This window comes from Plectropomus leopardus, chromosome 15, assembly GCF_026936395.1.
Source record: "Plectropomus leopardus strain MGB_pleo_1.0 chromosome 15, ASM2693639v1, whole genome shotgun sequence".
Lineage (NCBI taxonomy): Eukaryota > Metazoa > Chordata > Actinopteri > Perciformes > Serranidae > Plectropomus > Plectropomus leopardus.
In genome coordinates, this window is record NC_142190.1 from 6,668,505 (window position 1) to 6,688,111 (window position 19,607).

The window sequence follows — 19,607 nt, forward strand, 5'->3', positions numbered from 1 at the left end:
CTGCTGAGATGAGCGACTGATACTGACTGGCTATCGTGCGCTTTGGTACTGGGGATCCAGTGTAATTGTTATAATAGTTTTGAATTGTTAAACATGTAGAACAGTACTTTCCTCTGTGGTGCAATGTTATTCGCATTATGTCATAATCAGTGGTGGAATGTAATTAAGTACATTTACTTTAGTATTGTATTTAAGGATGAATTTTAGTTTACACTTCCTCTCTACAGTCCAGAGGAAATTATTGCATTTTTTATTTGACTACTTTTATCTGAAAGTTTTAGTCACTAGTTACTTTACAAACTAAGATTATGGATAAAAAGCAACTTAAAGTTTATGAAATATTAAATTTTGTCATGAGTTTAACTACCCAACAGTTAATTTAAACAGAGCTGAAACAATTAGTTTATAAATCAATTGGCTGATTAATTAAATATATATGATTAGTATTTAAGCTGTTTTTCAATTTATTTTGAATCATTTTGAGTTTTTTGTGTGTTTTGTCTTTTATTTATTTTAGATTTTTCGGGACTGGACACTTACTTTGAATACTTTAAGTGCATGTTCTTGGTCATATTTATTACTTACTTATTTGTACTTGAGTAACATTTTCAATGTATGACTTTTATGTCTAACAAAGTATTTCTACAGTGTGTTAGTATTACTTAGCACTTAAGTAAAGGATCTGAATACTTTCCCCGCCACTGAGCATAACAGCGTAGGCGTGATGACTTGAATGCAAAACAGCTTTTGCAAGAAAGAGGCTTTACAAAATCAAAAGTATAACTGATGGTTCACTCATGATAAAATTTTATCACGCATCACATCAAATTTAAAAAACGGTACATTTCCATTAGGAAGCAGTGGTGCAGGACAGTCAGATAAAAAGTGTGCGCCGTCTGTAGCTTATAAATACATGCTGTGTACTGGGCGAAACTTTAAATCACCAAAATTACCACAACTTGTGTTGGGAAATTATACAATCCCTACCAGACCCTAGCAGATGCAGCCCATAATCGTCCCTGCCACCAGTGATGGCATGGACTTCTCTTGTTGGTTTATGGTGGCAAATGTAGTTGCTTCTGAAGCCCCAAACCAGACATTAATGGGTGACCATAAACTGACCAGTTCTCAGCGACCACGACCACAGGACAGTCCAGTCATTAACAGGTCGCTGTGGTTGTCAAGGGCCATTTAAGCACATTAGACACGGTCCGGCAGGCATAACCTGTTAACCGCTCCTTACAGTGGGAGACTGCTGGAGGCAAAGCAGGACAAACATTAGAGGTTAGTTCGTTATGAAGAAGCCCCGGTCAGGATCTCCGAGGGAGGCAAGAGAACGCTGGAGTGAGGCCAGTGATGGAGCGGAGACGGAGAGAGGGGCGGGGGTGTTGAGAAGTGGGTGGTAAGCACACACACTCACACACTCACTCACTCACTGCGAGATGCTGGAGGTTTGAGGGGCTGGTCCCAGTGATTTATCTACGTGGTTTCATCATATGACTTCATGTTCAGAGACCTCTCCCTGATGAGCAGACAGACACACTCACTCTGACCCCCCACTGAGCGACAGATTAAATACTGGAAAGACAACGCTTTCATTTTAAATCCAAACTGTATGAAATTGACTTCATAATTAATGTACAAATTCAGGACTTACAGCAGCGAATTAATAACATGTACACATGCTTAAAGGAAAATTAAATGTAAATATCTTGTGTTTATTTAACTTCAGGGACTGTTTGTTATTTATCAAGAGGAAGGGGCTGGTGAAAACCTGAGGAGGCACATTAAACACTTTTTTTAACTACTGGGAAGGCACTCATATTTTTAATTTTAAGCCACCAGCCACTCTGAAAGGCATGTTTCCTTTTTATAAAAAAAAAAATAATTTGGCATAGTAGATACATTTGGCATAAGTAGAAATTTTCATTCGATTTTGGAATTTCGTATAGTCTTTGAACAAATCATGTGTGACCACCTTTTTCAGCAGGACACATTACCAAATCAAAGCTTAAAATTATGTGATATTCCCTCACAATCATGCTATTTTACAAGTTCTTGTTTACGATTTTGTTGAAACTTAAGCTGTTACACTAACCGCGTTCTATTAAAAAAATAAATAAATCAATAAAAACAAATTCAGGTCTCCTGCAAGACGTTTTTCAACTCCAGATCATTGCACTGGCTCTGATACGGCAATTGGCATGAATATATTAAAATATGATAATTTATGTTGAAGAAAGCGTCACGCATTTACCCCCAGTCACTCAGTCAGGTTTAAAGAAAAATAGTAGTAGTAGTAAATAGTAGGTCAGTGGAAGGTGGCTACAAACATTAAAAATCTTTTTAATAAAATACAAAATTTAGTCACACCACAGGCACCCTTCTCCACTGATAAAGAAAGCACAACCCCTTACCACAACCACTTAATAACTATGTTTTCAAATGTGTAAGTGGCACATTTCTGAATGAACCAGGGGTTATGTTTTGCAGTGCTTTGTCTTAAAACATGCAATGAAATAAACATGCTCTGTCCTTTGCCTATAGTTACACAATGAAGTAAAATATGCAATAAACATAGACCACATAATATGTCATAAATGTACATTTTAAAATACAGAATATATTTATGTTCTTAATTACAATTGAGGGTAAAATTAGCAAATTTTAAGATCATCCATCTAAAAGAGGTTATACATCTTTCCTGACTCTTAAATATCTGTAATAAAGACCTAGGGATGATTTCAGATGAAAATTTCCAGCTAAACATTTGCAAAATAATCAATTTCTCATTTATAAGTAACAACATCAAGGAAGCTAATTTTAAGTTATCATAAATTCTATCTCAGTTGTGTAAAGGTGCATAAAAACTTACAAAGAAGGTGAAAACTATGGGGGAACATCTATGCGTGTGTTTATCTGTGTTGGTAATGCGATTTGCTGAAATGTTTTTGGAATTGGATTAATTTCTTCACTAAATAATTTTGAAAATTTGATTGAAACCCATGTTTCTATGTAGTAAATGATATGAAAGATTTTCAATTTGTTAAAAAAAAAAGCAAAGTATTAACTATAACATATTTTGCTATGAAAGAGATACTTTTGCTTTTGCTTTTCTAGACAAAGTATCACATGTTTATCTTAACAATAACACTGTGGTTTTATGTTTTTAGACCTTTGGTTTTTGTTACTTCCTTGCTTGGAAAATTGACAAAGGTGACCGACATTGGAATTGGAAATGGATATATGAATAAAGGACACATTATGATATTACCTAAAACTTTGCTATTGTTTATTGTTCTTTTTTTTTTGTTTGCGTAATTGAGAAAAGGTGAAGGGAGGGATGGGAGAAAGCATGATACTCAGTGTACTGTTGCATGTTCACCCATTGGTGATTGGAGATTATTGTACTCTTCTGAAATAAAAAGATAAGAAAGATTAAATTTGAATTTTAATTCTTCATTTAAAATAATTAACTATTTAAACAGGTTTTAATGGGAAAGATGTACTTATCTTTATTTTAAATCAGTGATGGCGTTATTGGATTAAAGTTAAATGGATTTGGATGAGTTTCATTTAACTAAAACTACTACAAGGAAACTAATGATGGTCCCCACTAAAAGTCCATCAGATATAAAGAAGGCTAAAGCTGTTAATATAAGAAAATTGCAACAAGTCCAAAAAAGGAAAAGTGCTTGAGCTGATTTGTTTGCATTCACCACCAATGCTTTTAACTTGTAAAAAAGACAGAAATGTGACATTTAACAAGAAATGGCCAAAAATTTGCAAGAAATTAGCAACAAGTGAAAGTAAAAACGCCCCTATTTCGGGGGGATAATTCTCCAATAATTATCTCTTTCTCTCTCTCTCTCTCTCTCTCTCTAAAACACATTATCAAGTCATTTTCTTGTCATCTTTACATAATTTCTTGCAAATTGCAGAATACTTTTTGCATAATTGCTCATTGCCTTTGTTCCCATGTTTAGAGAGAAATCAAACCAATTCCCTCACATTTCTAAGGTTTAAATGCTTGTGAAAGGCATTCACACCACAACAAAACTGATGTCAATCCAGGTTTTAAAGGGTTAAGTCAAAGTAGCCTCCCAAATAATCATAAATAGCCCTCTGCAGAGAAGGCACTCTGTGGTAAAACATATTAATGAATGCTAATTTAAACCTATTTCGAAAGTTTATGGGCTAATTTAATCTTCATAAGCTGTGTTACCTTCATTATAAGGCTTTAATATGTTTTACGACTCCAAAAGGTTTTTCTGGGGCTCTTTTGACTGTACAGGTTGCCAACTCCTGTGCTACACAGTAACACCTGAGGGTTTGTGATAATGTGACGAGTAACTGAAAAGCTTTGGGTGATCTTTGTGGTATAATTTCATAACAAAATTCCAAATCACCTAAACACCTGCAGGGTGCCAGCGGCCGCGCTCTGGTTTGGTCTGGTCAGGTTTGGCTTGTTCTGACAGGGTTGTTGGTGTTGTTCCAGACTGGCTACAAACTAAGCCCACTTTGGCCCAGGATTTGCTTCCTGTGGAGTGTGTGTGCGAGTGTGTGTGAGTGAATGCATGTCTTTCAGAGTGAATGGTTATTGTACTTGGTATTAACAGGACTCCTGGGGCCTCCGAGACACAGACAGACAGACGCATGCTTTGGATGGCTGAGGTGTGACAGTTAAGATTGAGAAGCCTTTCGAAACACCACACACAGAGAAAGCTCCCATTTACACATCTCTCTGGTATTCATCTTTAAAGGAGTTTGGTGAGGATGAGTAAGTCTAAAGACGTTTGGGCAGATCTATGTCTCCAAGCGTCTGAGGAAGATTAATTACAAAAAAAAAAAACATAAAAGAAAGTGTTTTGTCCTCTTCTTTTTTTGCCAAAGGAAGTGAAAGCCTCAAAGTTAGATTCCCCTCACGAGCAGCTGCAGATCCATAACTTAGCAGCGTGAAAATCCCCAACCAACGTATCTTTATGTAAGTAATACTACTCATTCAGTAGTGGGAGGATAAAATCCAGGCGATAAAGTTCTGACACACTATCTAGATGTAGTTAAAAATGAATGGCTTCTATTCGAATTTAAGAGGTGTCGACATTAAAGCAAGATCTGTTACTGCTGGCCACTGGTGACTCAAGAGCAGCTTTTCAGCTTTTCAAAGAACTACTGAACTTGATCCCTATGTGTCACCCATGTTGCGGGTAACATGCATGCAAGGTATCAATTCTCACAAGCTAGTGAACAGAGGAGCTATTAATGTGCTGTGTTGAGTCATGTATGACACAGAAAGCATGTGCGGCAAAGAACGTTCTGAATCAATATATTAGTTTATATACACAGTAAGTCAACATCAGTCAGAGTCTACTCAACACTCTCTAAAGAGCCGACGTGGAGGCTTATCAGCTCTAAAACAACTCTACAATCAACACTTATGAGAAGTGGAAATGTTAGTCCATGTTACACACACCAGAGGGACAGTGAGTCACATCTAAAACAAAGCAACCAGGTTTCTGTCTATGTGAACGTGAAGGTGACCCATTGTTTTCTGGGGTTGTAGCAAGGCTGTAAAAGCCACACAATGGTCAGGTGAATGAGAACTAGTGTCTTTCTCTTTCTCTCTCTCTCTCTCTCACACGCACACACACGTACACACCAACACATCAGTCCTTTGTCTGATACCCCGCTGCCATGCTGTGACCGAGTTTCCCTCACCCACATGTTCTTGTCAGACTGTGAATGCGTGGGTGGACTGCACTTAACTGTAGAACAGCATAAGAGAACTTTAAAGACCTGAACAGCAGCAGAAGCCAGAAAAAAAAGATTCAATTTAGTATCTTCATTTTCTTTTTGGTTACAACTTTTTAAATAGACTTTAATGCTTGAATCTATATAATGCAAATGCAGAGGTGGAAATAGATCCTTTTATTGTGGTAAGCTACGAGTAACGTGCTGTCATATCTATTTCAAGTAGTGGACATTCTGTAGACGCGGACCTTGAGCTGCTCTAACAGAAACCCAAATTCAGCTTTCACTGGGGGTGGGGGAAAATCCACTAAACATAGTATTGCCATATTTTGCGTGGAAATATTGTATCTTTACACAGACACCAAGTATCAAACTTTTTTTTATATTTTCAATATAAATTATCAATATTGCAAATACAAATAAATCTTTGGTAGCCAACTAGAATAACAAATCAACTGCTTTTCAGTCTACTTGATAAATGTAGCTGTGATAAAGTTGATTAAAGTGAGATGAACAAACAGAAAACTTTATTCTATCAGGTAAAACAGATGTTGGTAAAGTTTTCTTCTAGAGACATGATGCAATATTGCAGTTTTCACAAAGTTTTTACACGATGATAGTTTTCATAAATCATCACCAGTAATGTGGGTATAATGACTAAGTGGGTAAAGGCAAATACCAGGACAGCTAGAACAGTCTAGTAAGTTAAGTTCAAAAAATTACATCACTTGACTGTAATGCAGCCTTTGAAACCAGGAAAAGTCAACAATTATGATATTATGATATCCAAAATGCAGTCTAATATCACGATATTGATATTATATCAATATATATAGCCCAGCCCTACTACAAAAAAAATCCATTTATGGTTAACACAGCAAGCTTGATAACCAGGAAGAGCTAACATCCTAAAGAATATATTTTTTAAATCATTTTATTATACATAAACATCTTAGTAAGTAGAGTTTGAGTAATATAGCACATTTCACAGAGCAAGGTCAGAGCTTACTTGGAGTAGAATAGTTAAAAACGAGATAATAAAAACAGGTATTCTGTTCTGTTTTGTTTTGTTTTTTTTTACCAGTTTTCTAAGCACTGTGTGATGCTGCTGAAATTACAATCAAAAAGACTGACTGGCATGTGGTGTGCATTGTTGTTGAAAAAATGTCTAATGATACAGTCTCAAGAACTGTATGGTTTAAAATTTTCCAATGGTCTTGTGCAGTGATACTCATTTTTTTTCCATTTTCTTAAAATGCAAGCAATGTCCTAAAATACGAGAAATGTCTTTAAATCCTCAAAACGTCCTAAAATCCTTGAAACATCCTAAAACCCTCAAAATATCCTAAAATTCTGCGAATGTCCTCAAATCCTACAGATTACGTAAAATCCTCAAAAAGTTCATAAATACTAGAAAAGTCCAAAAATCTTACAAATGTCCTCAAATCCTAGGAATGTGCTAAAATCCTAGAAACATGTATGGGGCTTCTGCAACTGGCCCCTGGCCTCCTGTTATTTTGCAAAAGCAAAGCAAGTTGATTATCCCACATCTCATGTTTATAAAGTACACTCAACTCAAAACAAATCATCATATCAAATCGCAATACCAAAAATCACATCGCATATCCTATCAGGACCCAAAAATGGTGCAGCAGCAGTACGTAGTGTGTGTGTGTGTGTGTGTGTGTGTGTGTGTGTGTGTGTGTGTGTGTGTGTGTGTGTATGTGTATGTGTGTGTGTGTGTGAGGAAGCATGATATTCACAACAATGCAGGGACAGTGTGGAAGCTCCACTCTAAGACCTGCTCTGCGCTCACAGCGATAGCTGGAGCTAATTAAAGCTGTGCTCCTGGTAATTGCCAAACAGCCAAAACTTAATTTCAGGGGGTTTGTAGGGGAAAATCTGTATACTCTACACAAACCTCTTGTGCAACCTATAATTTAGCAATCCTAAAAGAAACTGAATATAGAAAACTACAGAATGTGCCTTTATTTAGATGAGCCACTGGTTTATTTTTTGAAAGACAAGGCACTGTAAATCATGAGTCATAAACCAGCTACAAACATGGTAGGATTTTTTTTTTTTTATTATCCCATAGGATTGCTGTTGTCTTTTAGCCTAAAGGCTGCTCCCAGACAGACATGTACACCTCTCACTCATAAAACAGCTTAAAGCTCGGATGAATAGCAAAAAAAGAAGACTACCCTAGTTGCTATTATGTAAACAGCAACGTGCGCGGCTTCAATTATAATGACTTTAATTCTTTGTTGCTGTTGATTTAACGTTGAACACAACAATTTTCGTGCTGCCCATAATGACTTAATCGCAACAGCCATTACTGAAAGTAATTTAATGGTGGATGACTCAGATGAGCTCTCTTCTAAAATATTTACAGCATTCCCAAGCTTTCAAGAGTCACACTCATCACTAACCCCTTCTCAGTTAAAAGAGGATTTATGGAGGGCAGTGACACTCGTTGTCACTTCAAAACAAATACTTTAAAATCTAAGTGGGGATGAAAGCCGGTCCTACTCATAATTATGATCTTCACAATCATTATGGCAGACACATGCGCAGGTGCAGGACTCTCTGTAAGTGTGCATGTGTGATCCTTTCCTCCGCAGCCCCCCAACGAAATAAGATCTCTCCGGTGCTCCTGCATGATTTTATTGTTTTCATGGTCTGTATTATGAGCACCCACCCATGACCTCCTCCCTTCGACCAGCTGGATAAAATACACTTGATGGTGTGCCAAGAAGTGTGCTTTTTTTCTTCTCCACGCCTGAGTTGCAGGGTTTTATCTTTCTCCAATAACCAGTCCTGTCCGCACACAATGATCTCCCGCAGTCTCAGCGGGATGCAAACACAGAGAGGAGACACAGGGCAGCAATTGCCCATGTCAGGGAACAGGAGAGCTGCCACTTCTGCTCTGGTTTCATTGACTGGGATGGTTTGCATGTTACTGGCTCTGCACCCCCATCTATTGGCAGTTCTGCTGTACTCTCATAACAGTTCCTACCAAGGATGTGTGCCGTTAATATGCGATGAGTGCCAGTCATTTATTTCTAACAAAACACCTAGCACTGAGAGATTGCCATTTCAATTTCACAGAGGTTAAACAGAAACCTTGTGTGTAGCAGCACTTCAGTGGAGTCAACACTTAGCTGTCAGCAGAGAAAAATGTGACCACAGATTTACTGTAACTGGAGGAAATGAAAAAAATTAGCTTCAATCGAACAGTTAAGTCCTTTAACCATTTGAAACCTCAGCAAATTGGCTTAAATTCTTTCAAAAACACGGGAAGAAGGCGAGGAGCAACAAAAGACGAAATGACACAAAATTTAGCAAGAAATTAGAAAAAATTATAAGGAAATCACACAAAAATAAATAAAAGAAAGAAAGAAAGACAGACAGAAAAAAATGAAAAAATGAAAAAAAGAGAAAGTTTTTAAAAAATGAAGTTTTGATAATTATACATACAGTTTTTTCCTAGCTATTTTTCTTTTTTTACATTTTCCCCACCTTTTTAAAGATACTTTACCAAATCTACTAATTTCTTGCAATTTGTTGAACATTTCTTATCAAGGTGCTCATTGCCTTTTTACCAGTTCAAGGTGACATGAAGGATGTTTGAAAGCAGCATAAGAAAAATGAAGTCTCTACAGGTTTCAAAGGGTTAAAGAAGCCAGAAAAGGGACGGACACATGAAGACAACTGGAATAAAAGGAAAAGTCATATGACAACAGAGTCACATGTTATGTCATGTGAAAAAACCACTACAGAGGACCGTGATTGTTGTTAGACCTACAAGTATTCACGTAAGAACTGCTTATTTATTAGACAGATTACTAAAAAAACTGGAATACAGTGAAATGTACTTTTTTATGGTTCAATATGCTCTTCAATGATGTGATATATAACACTTAACCTTTTTTGTCATTTTTAGTTTTCATTTATCAGCCTTTATGTGACTACAAACACAGATACTTGGTGTCACAAAAGTGATACATCCATTCAGTTTTTCCTGAATTAAGAATGACACAGCAGCCAAAATTTTACCGCACCTCGAGCTCTTGACAAAACTCTGACACGGGTCTTAATGGAAACCACTATTTTCAAACACGCATCGCCCTAAGTGGATTTCTGCAATTGCAGGTACAATCACAAGTGAATGAAATTAAAACTTGCAAGTATTCTCCTTCCGTTAACATCCATTCAACACAAACGAAGGGGCAAAAAAACATTTGATTCTTGAGGCAAAGCATCTTCGCTTCATGTTGAGTTCAATTTTGGTGAACTTTGACCATTAAGGTCTCAGACTCAACCAATAGCAAAGATTTATGTGCATCGGAGACATTAATTGTTGCAGTGTCTAACTAGGGTGGGCCATATAGCTTTAACATAATATTGTGATATTCTTAGGCTATATCACAATACATGATATTTATCTCAGTATTTCAAAATCTCTTCTAAAGTAATATAGACTACTAAAATTCAAAACTATTAAATGAACTACAGTTACAATTCAATTGAAGTAGCTACTACCAAATAATGAAGTTAAATAAAATACTGTTATAATGAAGTTAGTTAAAATACTGTTACAATTTAGTTAAACAGAATATTGTTATAATTTGAAAAATCAAAGTGGAACCCACAGTGCTTTTATTTTGAAAGACCTGGCTCATCGCGGGCTGGAAGTGTCAATGTTTATGGACTTGAAGCTTCCAGTGAGCAGCTGGATGTTAGCGTTAGGAGAAAGTTAAACTGTCACTGCGTAGCCTTTAAATGTAAGGATTCATTCACTCTGAGCCGCAAACAAACTAACAGCTCTCCAGTTCATATATTACAAACATCTGCAAGTTGTACTGGTGCTCCGTGGTCGCAAAATGTGGCTAAACAGTCACAATCAGAGCTCTGCTGATACAAAAACACACCTCACCTGCTCACACTAGCGCCACTATCACGCATAGACTACCACAGCGCCGGTAAACCTGATGATTAATTTGCTGAAAGCCGAAAACTAACAGCTCTCCAGTTCAGATATTAACAGTATTTGCTTTTAGTATCTGAATAGTAGTCATAGTGGTGCTACATAGTCACAAAATGCAACTAAATAGTCACAGTCTGGAGCTCTGAAAAAGCCCTGCCTTTTGTGTGTGTCTGTGAGAGGCGGAGAGCCGTAGAAGAGCTGATAAAGCCAAAGGCAGTCTTATGCCAGTGACTTTAAAAAAATGACAATTTATCCTCCATGTTCATGAATTGCTGTATAGTCATTTTATAGATCTCATGTGGAACAAGCTGCAATACATTGAGTATATTTGATATATTGCCCACCCCTGTCCAACCAGCCAATATTGTTTGATATATTGGCCATGAAAGATACTAAATGCCCCAAATTAGAGTAAGTCCAGAGGCAGGGGTGGAATGTAAGAAAAGGAAAAAGTAATGGATTACAGCAAAGCTCGGGCCAGCCCATCTTTGCCACCACAATAAAAAAACTCAGAAAAACAGAACTCCTTTTTGCTGCTGTTCACTGAGAGTTTTATATCACCAGAGTTTCTAAATGTCATTGCAGACAGTAGTCAGATTGTGTCTTAATGCTGCCTTGTACTGAGACTAAAACATTTACACCAGTGAAATGTAAAAAAAAAAAAATTTCCAAGAATTTTTTATGACCCCACACACACACACACACACACACACACACACACACACAAACACACACACTTTAAGTACAAAAGCTTAGACAGACATCTGTAAAACATGATATTAGTTCACTGCAATATATGAGAACATATCTACTACGAATAGTGATTATTTTAAAACAGGAAGTAAAAGAATCAAAATAAATTATTTAGATATCAAATCATCTTATTAAAGTGTCTTCCAAAAGTGTGTGACAGAGGATTACTTGAAATAAATATATTTTTAAATTATTTTTTCATGCTTCAAAAGCAGAATATCTACATTTGTGTAAAAAATATTTGGGTGGCAGAATAAAACATATCCAGTGTGTCATTCAGAAATCATGATTTTGTGGTAAAGTTGTCAGTCTCAGACGTAGCTTAATCAAGTCATGGGATCTGCTGCTTCAGTACACAAACAAATATTACTGGGACCACTACAGAAAGTTGCAGGAGCACATTTAATTCCCTGGGATTCACGGTATAAACACAACTGACTATCCATTTAGCGACAATTTATAATTTTTTCCTAATCATTTTATTAGAATTCCTAAAATATGTTGCTTGTATAAAGTGTTTCTCTAAGCCAGTTGAAGGCCCAGTGCACATACACGTGTGTGCACATGATTAGGATGGTACCTCCTCCACCTCGTTTCGAGCCAGGAAAAACCCTTCAAGTATTGAATTAATAGTCTGCCCTGATTTTTCTGGTTTATCAGCATTTCAAAACCACTGGCACCCTCTACTGACTGTTAATAGTAATGAACCAGGTCCGTTGCAAACATCTGATAATTTAGAAATTATTTATTATTTACAAATACAATGGCTTTAATTAGTATCTATTAATTAATCCTTAAGTTCTACGGGCCTTTTTTTTAACAACAGAGCACATCAGTTGTAGATTTGATTCTAATATATAATACTATTTGGAAGAATATAATCTAGGACTAAGTGCAGCTAATATATATTTAATACATCTGACAATTATTTTCTCAGAAAGTTGTTTTGTCTATAAAACAACAGAAAATATTAATAATAACCAATTCCCCAGAGCCCAGGGGGACATCTTCAGATGTCTTGCTTTGTGCAACCAACAGTCCAAAACCACAGGAGGGTCAGTCTATAATGACAGAGGAGCAAGATAACAAGATAACATTTTCATCGACTTACATGATTAGCAGATCATCAAAAAAGTTGCCTCGAATTTTCTCCAAGAAAAGTAACAGTTTGGTTTGGTTGACTGATTTGAGCACTGCTACTCCTCACAATCAGAAAGTTTGCTGAACTGAAAATGCAATAAAAATTCATTGCAGTTCTTCTTCCCCTGAGCTGGTGTATATCTCTAGTGGTGCACTTGTATACCACTGACAGAGGAACTGTGGTGGTGTTCTTTCCAAATGTTGACATGGAGCTAAATCAAAGTCAAGAGCTGGTAAACACAGAGGCCCACTTCAGTCCTCATTTCTAGTATATTATTAAGTCTTACAGACAGGAAGGAAAACAGCTACAGAGAGTTCAAGTTGTACGTTTTCCGTGAATTCCAACGCGCACAGCTGCAACAGGTTTTGCATCGTCTTCCTCACAATGTCCTACAAAAGAGGGAGCATTTTGGCTGTCTGATTTTGCAGACTTGCAGATTTTGTTGATGTGGTCACTTTTTACATGATATTCAGGCTTCTATTATAAATAGGTAAGTAGGCTATGCAGTTAAATGGTTCAGTTTTATGCCTGTTTTGTGTTTATTGATGTTTTTTCCTACTTCTTTGTTTTTTGTTGAAGTGAGATGAACAGATTAAAAACTTATTCTTATTAGACAAAAACAGATTTTGATTAAGTTTTCCTTAATTTGCAGTTGACAAAAAAGGTTAAATGAAATTGTAATATATCTGTTATTGCAATACTCAATATATTGGGAAATACTGAATATCGCAACAATACTGTATTGATTTGTGACCTAAGTATTGTGTTGATATCATAGACTGTAAATAAAGATGTATGACATGACAGCTTCCCCAAAGTGAGACTACTCAATCTCTATCACCCCCTGGTGTCTGACTGCAGTATAGGTCCTAAGGCTCGCCTCTCCATGTCAGTGAATGGGACATAGGCTGAACTAAAAACTCAAGGTACACGCCAAATAAATATTTCCCAAAGATGGTTTCTGTCACTGAAGGTGATTCTCATCACCCTAATGTTTGTTCAAGTGATTGTTTTTATGATAAGTTTGATTTTAATAAATTATTACATTACACAAACGGGGGCTTTTCCACCATGATTGACAGCCTTGTAAGCCAATCCGTGCGCTCACATTCAATGGAACCGCGCACAATTGGTTGGACGGGTGTTTTGGTGGGAACTCCCCCACCACGAATAACGCTACTGCGCAGATGCGCATAGCGGGGGTAAGCGGGGGTGTGTCCTCCATATTTATATACAGTCTATGGGTAATATCATATCGGGGGTCTCTGCCGATTTTCACCCCTAATATCTATATTTACATAGTTTTATATTTACAAGGTGTTTATTTGGAAAATGGACCGGATGCTGCAGTTCCACTTCCTGCCTGGCTCGATTTGCTCCATGAAACACATCGCTACTCGCATCAAAAACAGACCACATGCATAATTTTAACTAAGGAGACTGGAGAGCTGCTTTTGGGATGCTTCTGAAATGTACTGCAACACGTCTGTTGGAATCACAGGCATTTTCTGAAGTAGCTCAGACTGTGCGTCACACCTCAAGAAATAAAAAACAGACAAGAGGAGCCGCACCATGCATATGCAGGTGCACGCGGTGTCCGTGGTCAGAGTAGCAGTTTCAGTTGATTACAACTGACACACTCTGCTGTGGGCATGCTGTGGCAAACATGTCGTGTCCGTGCCCCAAGTATTTCGGCCACAAGTTTGTGGGGACATCTTATCAAATGTTCTGAGCTTGTCTGACCCAGTTACAATGTCTGACCCAGTCCTAGTTCCTAAAAACAGGACAACCTGTCTGCTCGTACTCATCACTGTCCCTTACCACAAAAACTTTTTTTCTGTCAGAAATCAGGAAAATATGTCAGAGGCCAAACATCTACAAAATCACTTTAGAATCTCAGTGGCTCCTTTCAGCATCTACAGAAAAGAGGATGTATAATTTGGATTCTCTGAGGTCAGTTTTGTACTTCTTACTTGTGGTTTCAGAGTTCAGAAGAGGAATCAGACACTAGATCAGACAGGGATCTTTATATAATCAAATATGGTTAGACTAAAAATAAGGCCAATATTAGGTTTTTCATTTAAAAAAAACACATATATATATATATATATATATATATATATAGCAGATTAAAGACATTCATCTTTAATATAATACAATTTTCTCACTGACCACTGACTGTTTCTTTATATATATATCAATCTTTTATTTCAGTGTGTACAAGATGGATTATCATCAACAGGTGTCAGTCTGCAGAAGACTGCAATGTTTCAATGCATATAGCACTGTCTCATGGTATTATATGTAGTATCAGAGGCATTTCCACCCTACAAGAAATCAACTTGGGCCAGATTAATCACAGTATGGCGCAAAAGTCTTAGGATTTCTTGTTTTAGCGACGCTGCAATAAGGATATAAATATATTATTTCTCAGTTTCTTTATTAAGATGCAAACGAAGAACACAGAGTACATGTACAATGCATTAAAACGCCAAAAAGTCTGAACAAAATGGCTTCTTCAGACTGATGTCAATATTTATTGTGACCTCCCCTTTCACGTAGCACCTCTTGAACTCTCTTGGGCAGACTATCCTGAAGTTTTCTTAAATAATCTTCTAGTATACCAGAAGATTAGTGTTGTAAATTGACTACCCAAAAGAGTTCAAGACATGCTAAGGGAAAAGGGAGTTCAGTTCACACTAAATAAATGCAACTTTCACCTGTTGAAGTTGATTTAATCTGAAATATTTGCATTTTTAATAATGTATACATATTTCCGGTATGTTCTGGTTATATTTTCCTAAAGAGACTGCTGACAAATAAATATGTATAAACATTATAACCTTGATAAAATAAAGTTTAAGGTAGCCTAAGACTTTTGCACCGTTCTGTATATTCAGATTATATATATATGAGGTAAAAATTTTAAATATATATATTTTTATTTGAGTATCCATGCAAAAACATTGTATATGAGTAGATTAAATCCAAAAATATCTGCACCAGAATTGCCCTTTAAAGACAATATCAGTCCAGCTCTATAAAAAATGCACTACAGCAGCTCCAGCAAGGAGCACCAAGTTCTGCCATGAACCCGTTGACACCACAACCTGCAGTAGCAGCCATGCTCACTAGATGGTGACATCCTACATTCAAACCTTCTGCACAAGTGAGCAGAGCCAGTGAGAGAAAGTAGCAAAAAAAACTCTCAAATTACATTTGGGAGGCCAGAGTCTGGCTTTTAAAAACAGCAGAATGAAGGACACGCACTTCAAAGTTTCCAGTTCAGCTCCGCTGGGCCGGGTCATACAAGTGTGACAGTGGACTCCCTGGTGACAGATGGAGCCGTGAAGACAAGCAGATGTTTTGGGACCATCATCTGATCAGCAGTAGAGACCCAACACCGCTTGAAACGGAGCAAAAACACTCAGAGGCAGATAGAGAGTTGAGGGAAAACAGCAAGAGGGAGGAAGGGAGAAGGGGTGGGGGAGATGTAAGAAAAGGAGAGACATAAAAAGGAGAACGAGTGCGAGGAGGGAGTGTAAGAGAAAGTGAGAGTGAGCGACACAGTGGGGAGCAGGAGCAAAGGGAGAAGGGAAAGAGAAAGAACTCAAAGAGGGGGAGGGAGAGTGTTTTTATCCTCATGTGCACTCAGTCAGAGGGGTCAGTGAGTGCGATTGTTCCTAGACTGCCTGTCAAAACAGTGCGGCTACCACAGCGTCTATTCATCTCCGCCCCACTCTGAAATGCACGTGCTCACAAACCCCATGCTAACTCACATGTGCAAATGCATAAGGAGCCTGCAAAAGCTTTTCATAATGCTCTTATTAAAGCTTTGCAACAACCCAACAACAGCATCAACACAGCCTTTTAAACCTGCGTCACTGCACCACCATCATCCACTGTGTTTGAGCTTCAGCTCTGTTGTAAACATGCACAGGCAAGTGAATAGCTGCACTGTGAGAAAAGTGGTGCGCAACTTGTCTTTGGGAGTCACAGAAAACACTCACCAGGTAAAGAAGGAAGGTGTGCAGGCCAGTGCCAAGACCCACCGAGGAGAGGATGCCCAGGCCGACCCAATAGGCGCACCACAGCGTCTTCTTCTCCATGTAGCGCACATACTGCAGAGGCCAGAAAGAGGGACAGTCAACCACATGGCAGAGACACACGCACAGGAAAACAAGAAAGGGGAGGGGGGCACGGAGAGAGGAGGGACAGAGACAGAGTGAGAGAAGGTACGAGAGTGAAAGTGTGCAAAACAGAGGCCACTTAAAAGGGTGGGAGAGGGCAAGTGAGTGGTGGAGAGAGAGAGAGAGGGAGAGGAAGAGAGAGAGAGAGAGAGAGGGAGAGAGGACGAGAGTGAGAGAGAGACCTTTAGAGACAGAGGTTGTTGTTGAGTTTAGAGGACAGAGCCGTAGGGTAGGAGTGTTCAGCACGTTGACAGAAGAACAGCACCATTATTCTTTCTGGTTGCAGCCAGCTCTTACACAACTCGTAAAGTAAGATAAGCCAAGATCTCTCTGTCACTCTCTCTCTCTCTATGTTCCTCTTCCTCCTGCTCATCTGCCACTATCACTCCATCTATCACACCTCCTCCCTCGAGCCAGGGCAGGTCGTTTTTAGGAGGAAGCATGGAGTGTGTAGATTACGGGAAGAAGGGAGGGGACTGAGGAGTTTGGGGAGGCTCTGACCAGAAGACTCCATTTCCCAGGAAACCCAGCAAAACAAAAACACCACACTCTCTTTGCTGGGAAGTGCAGTGCCAGCCATGGGCAATTGTTACGTATGGTTATTGAGAAGTGATTACACAACTTCTGAGTCTGTGCATATATAACGTTGGGGAAAAAAAAACCAACCTTTTTATGCAAGTGGGTTTCCAAACACTACAGCACGTCAGTAAAAAAGTGGAAAAAAGAAATGGTAAGGTGTGTTATTCAGATCTACAGCACAGTGAATTGCAGTCAGAAGTTTGCCCTTTGGGCACAAGAGATTAGAAGGTACAACAAGGCTTTGTGGGAAGTTAATTATTAAACTAAAGTGATGTAGGCACACTACCACAAATACACACTTGTTAGAGATGATTGTGTAAATATTCTCTCATAGGAAAGCGAGATGCACATCCCAATCTCTATGCCAATATATAATAAGTGTTCCTACAGTTTAAATTGGATTTGAGGCTTTTAGGGACTTTTTTAATGCCACTCATAGTAACATTTAAGGCCAACTTTCCCATAATCAAAAGTGAAGAAAAAAATTAACTGAACTGACAATTATGAAGGATTAGGAACAACTCTGAGAGGCACTTTAGGGTCTGCTGAGCATAAAAATTGCCAAAGTCGGACTTAAAATTTTGCCCAATGTTAATTGTAGTGTATTTTTTATTTTGTGGTGGAGATAAGGGAAGAACAGAAGTGGGAAATACCTGCTGACAAGGTTTTGTTTGTGATTTTGTGTTTCTCAGTCTCAAATCACATCTTTTATTTTGAACACAGATGTTTGATATTGAGGTGTTTTCTTCATGTCCTGTGCCATCAGTGTAAGCACAGTGTGCCACAGTAATAATAATCTGTGCAAAACACAGGGTGTTGTTTAAAGTTACACGGATTAAACAAAGCTTTGATGCAGACAGTTTCCATCAGTCCGTACATTTACATGCATACTTAAGTCGAGCTACTGTTATAGCTCAATTAGGCCACTTAATTGGACTACTGCCCTTGTCCTACGATACATGCACTGAGGAAGAATCGATTTATTGACAGAAGTATGTCTGACTCCACCACAGCAGGAGGTGATATTCCCTCTTTCAACTAGTTGCAATAAACCTATTTTATATATACAGTCTAATATATAGACCAAATTACCGAATATTTCTTCAATTTCCACATAAAAAGATTTTTTGTGGTTATAACATTTTTAGCTGTATCATCCCCCCTCCCATCCAGTTAGCAAGAGATGTTATGTCAGCACAAAAAGTAGGAAACTGTGACCTGCACGTTGTAATTATAAAGCAAGCACCCCTCACAGAAAGAGAAGTTGACACTCTCCCTTCAAAGACACACACTTTATGATTTAAGCCTGCCAAAAAAGTTGGAAGAGTTCAGGTGATGGCCCTCCACAGCATCCTCAGTATGGTTATATTGTACTGTGAAAAATATTCAGAATATTTGGTCACCTTCTGGTGTGTTCCTTCAATACAGTAGGCAATGGAGAGGAGGATAAGCAGGATCAGCAGGCCAAACACAGTCTGTCTTTGCTGCCAGAGCCTGGATGAAGGAGAAGAAGAGTATGAAGGTGGAAAATGATGGATGCAAATGTGAGGGAGCGGAGGTGAATGGTAAACAAGACAGAGAAACGGATGGTGAGTCAGGAGGACAAAATGTGATGGCAGATGAAAAAAAGATGAGGAATTGTTAGAAGTATTAGTAAGGCAGAATGAGTGAAAGGAAAGGAATTCTTAGATGGAGTTAAATTTGATTCAAACTTTGTGGGAGAGAGACATCTGCTGGAAACTAATCAAGCCACTGCAACAGTGACACTCAATGCATGGCCCATGGGCCAAATCTGGCCCCTGATAAGGTGCCAGGTGGCCCCACCAAACATTTTCTAATTCACAATATTAAAAAAGCGATTTACAATGGGAATTGTGTCTGTACTTTTTGTATACATAGTATGCCAGAGTGCATAAAACAGCATCAAAGCAGAGATTACAAAAAGTGCCACTCGAGGATCCTCCGAACCCCTACAGATGTCCTTGCTAAGCCCTAAATCTCCGAAAACCCTAGAAATGTCTTAAAGTCCTAGAAATGTCCTAAAATCAAGCTATGTCCTAAAATCCTTGAAACTTCCTATAATTCTAGAAATGTCCTAAAATCAGAAAAATGTTCTAAAATCCAAAAAATGTTCTAAAATCCATGAGACATCCTAAAATCCAAATAATGTCCCAAAATTTGAGAAAAGTTCCAAAATCCTAGA

At 38.0% G+C, this 19,607-nt stretch overlaps 1 protein-coding gene across 4 annotated transcripts in view; it reads right to left on the reverse strand.

Moving 5' to 3' along the window:
* The window catches only part of LOC121952899 (vacuole membrane protein 1-like), a 101,149-nt gene that overhangs the window by 66,363 nt on the left and 15,179 nt on the right, over positions 1 to 19,607 (reverse strand). For 3 of the 4 annotated variants that reach the window (XM_088088219.1, XM_042499769.2, XM_042499770.2), the window contains 2 exons: positions 18,808 to 18,898; positions 16,646 to 16,756 (listed from right to left, as the gene is read on the reverse strand). In XM_088088219.1, the coding sequence (XP_087944345.1) occupies positions 16,646 to 16,756; positions 18,808 to 18,898 (202 nt within the window). Of the gene's footprint in view, positions 1 to 16,645; positions 16,757 to 17,090; positions 17,214 to 18,807; positions 18,899 to 19,607 lie in introns of those variants that run through there. The other variant, XM_042499771.2, reaches the window with a different exon arrangement.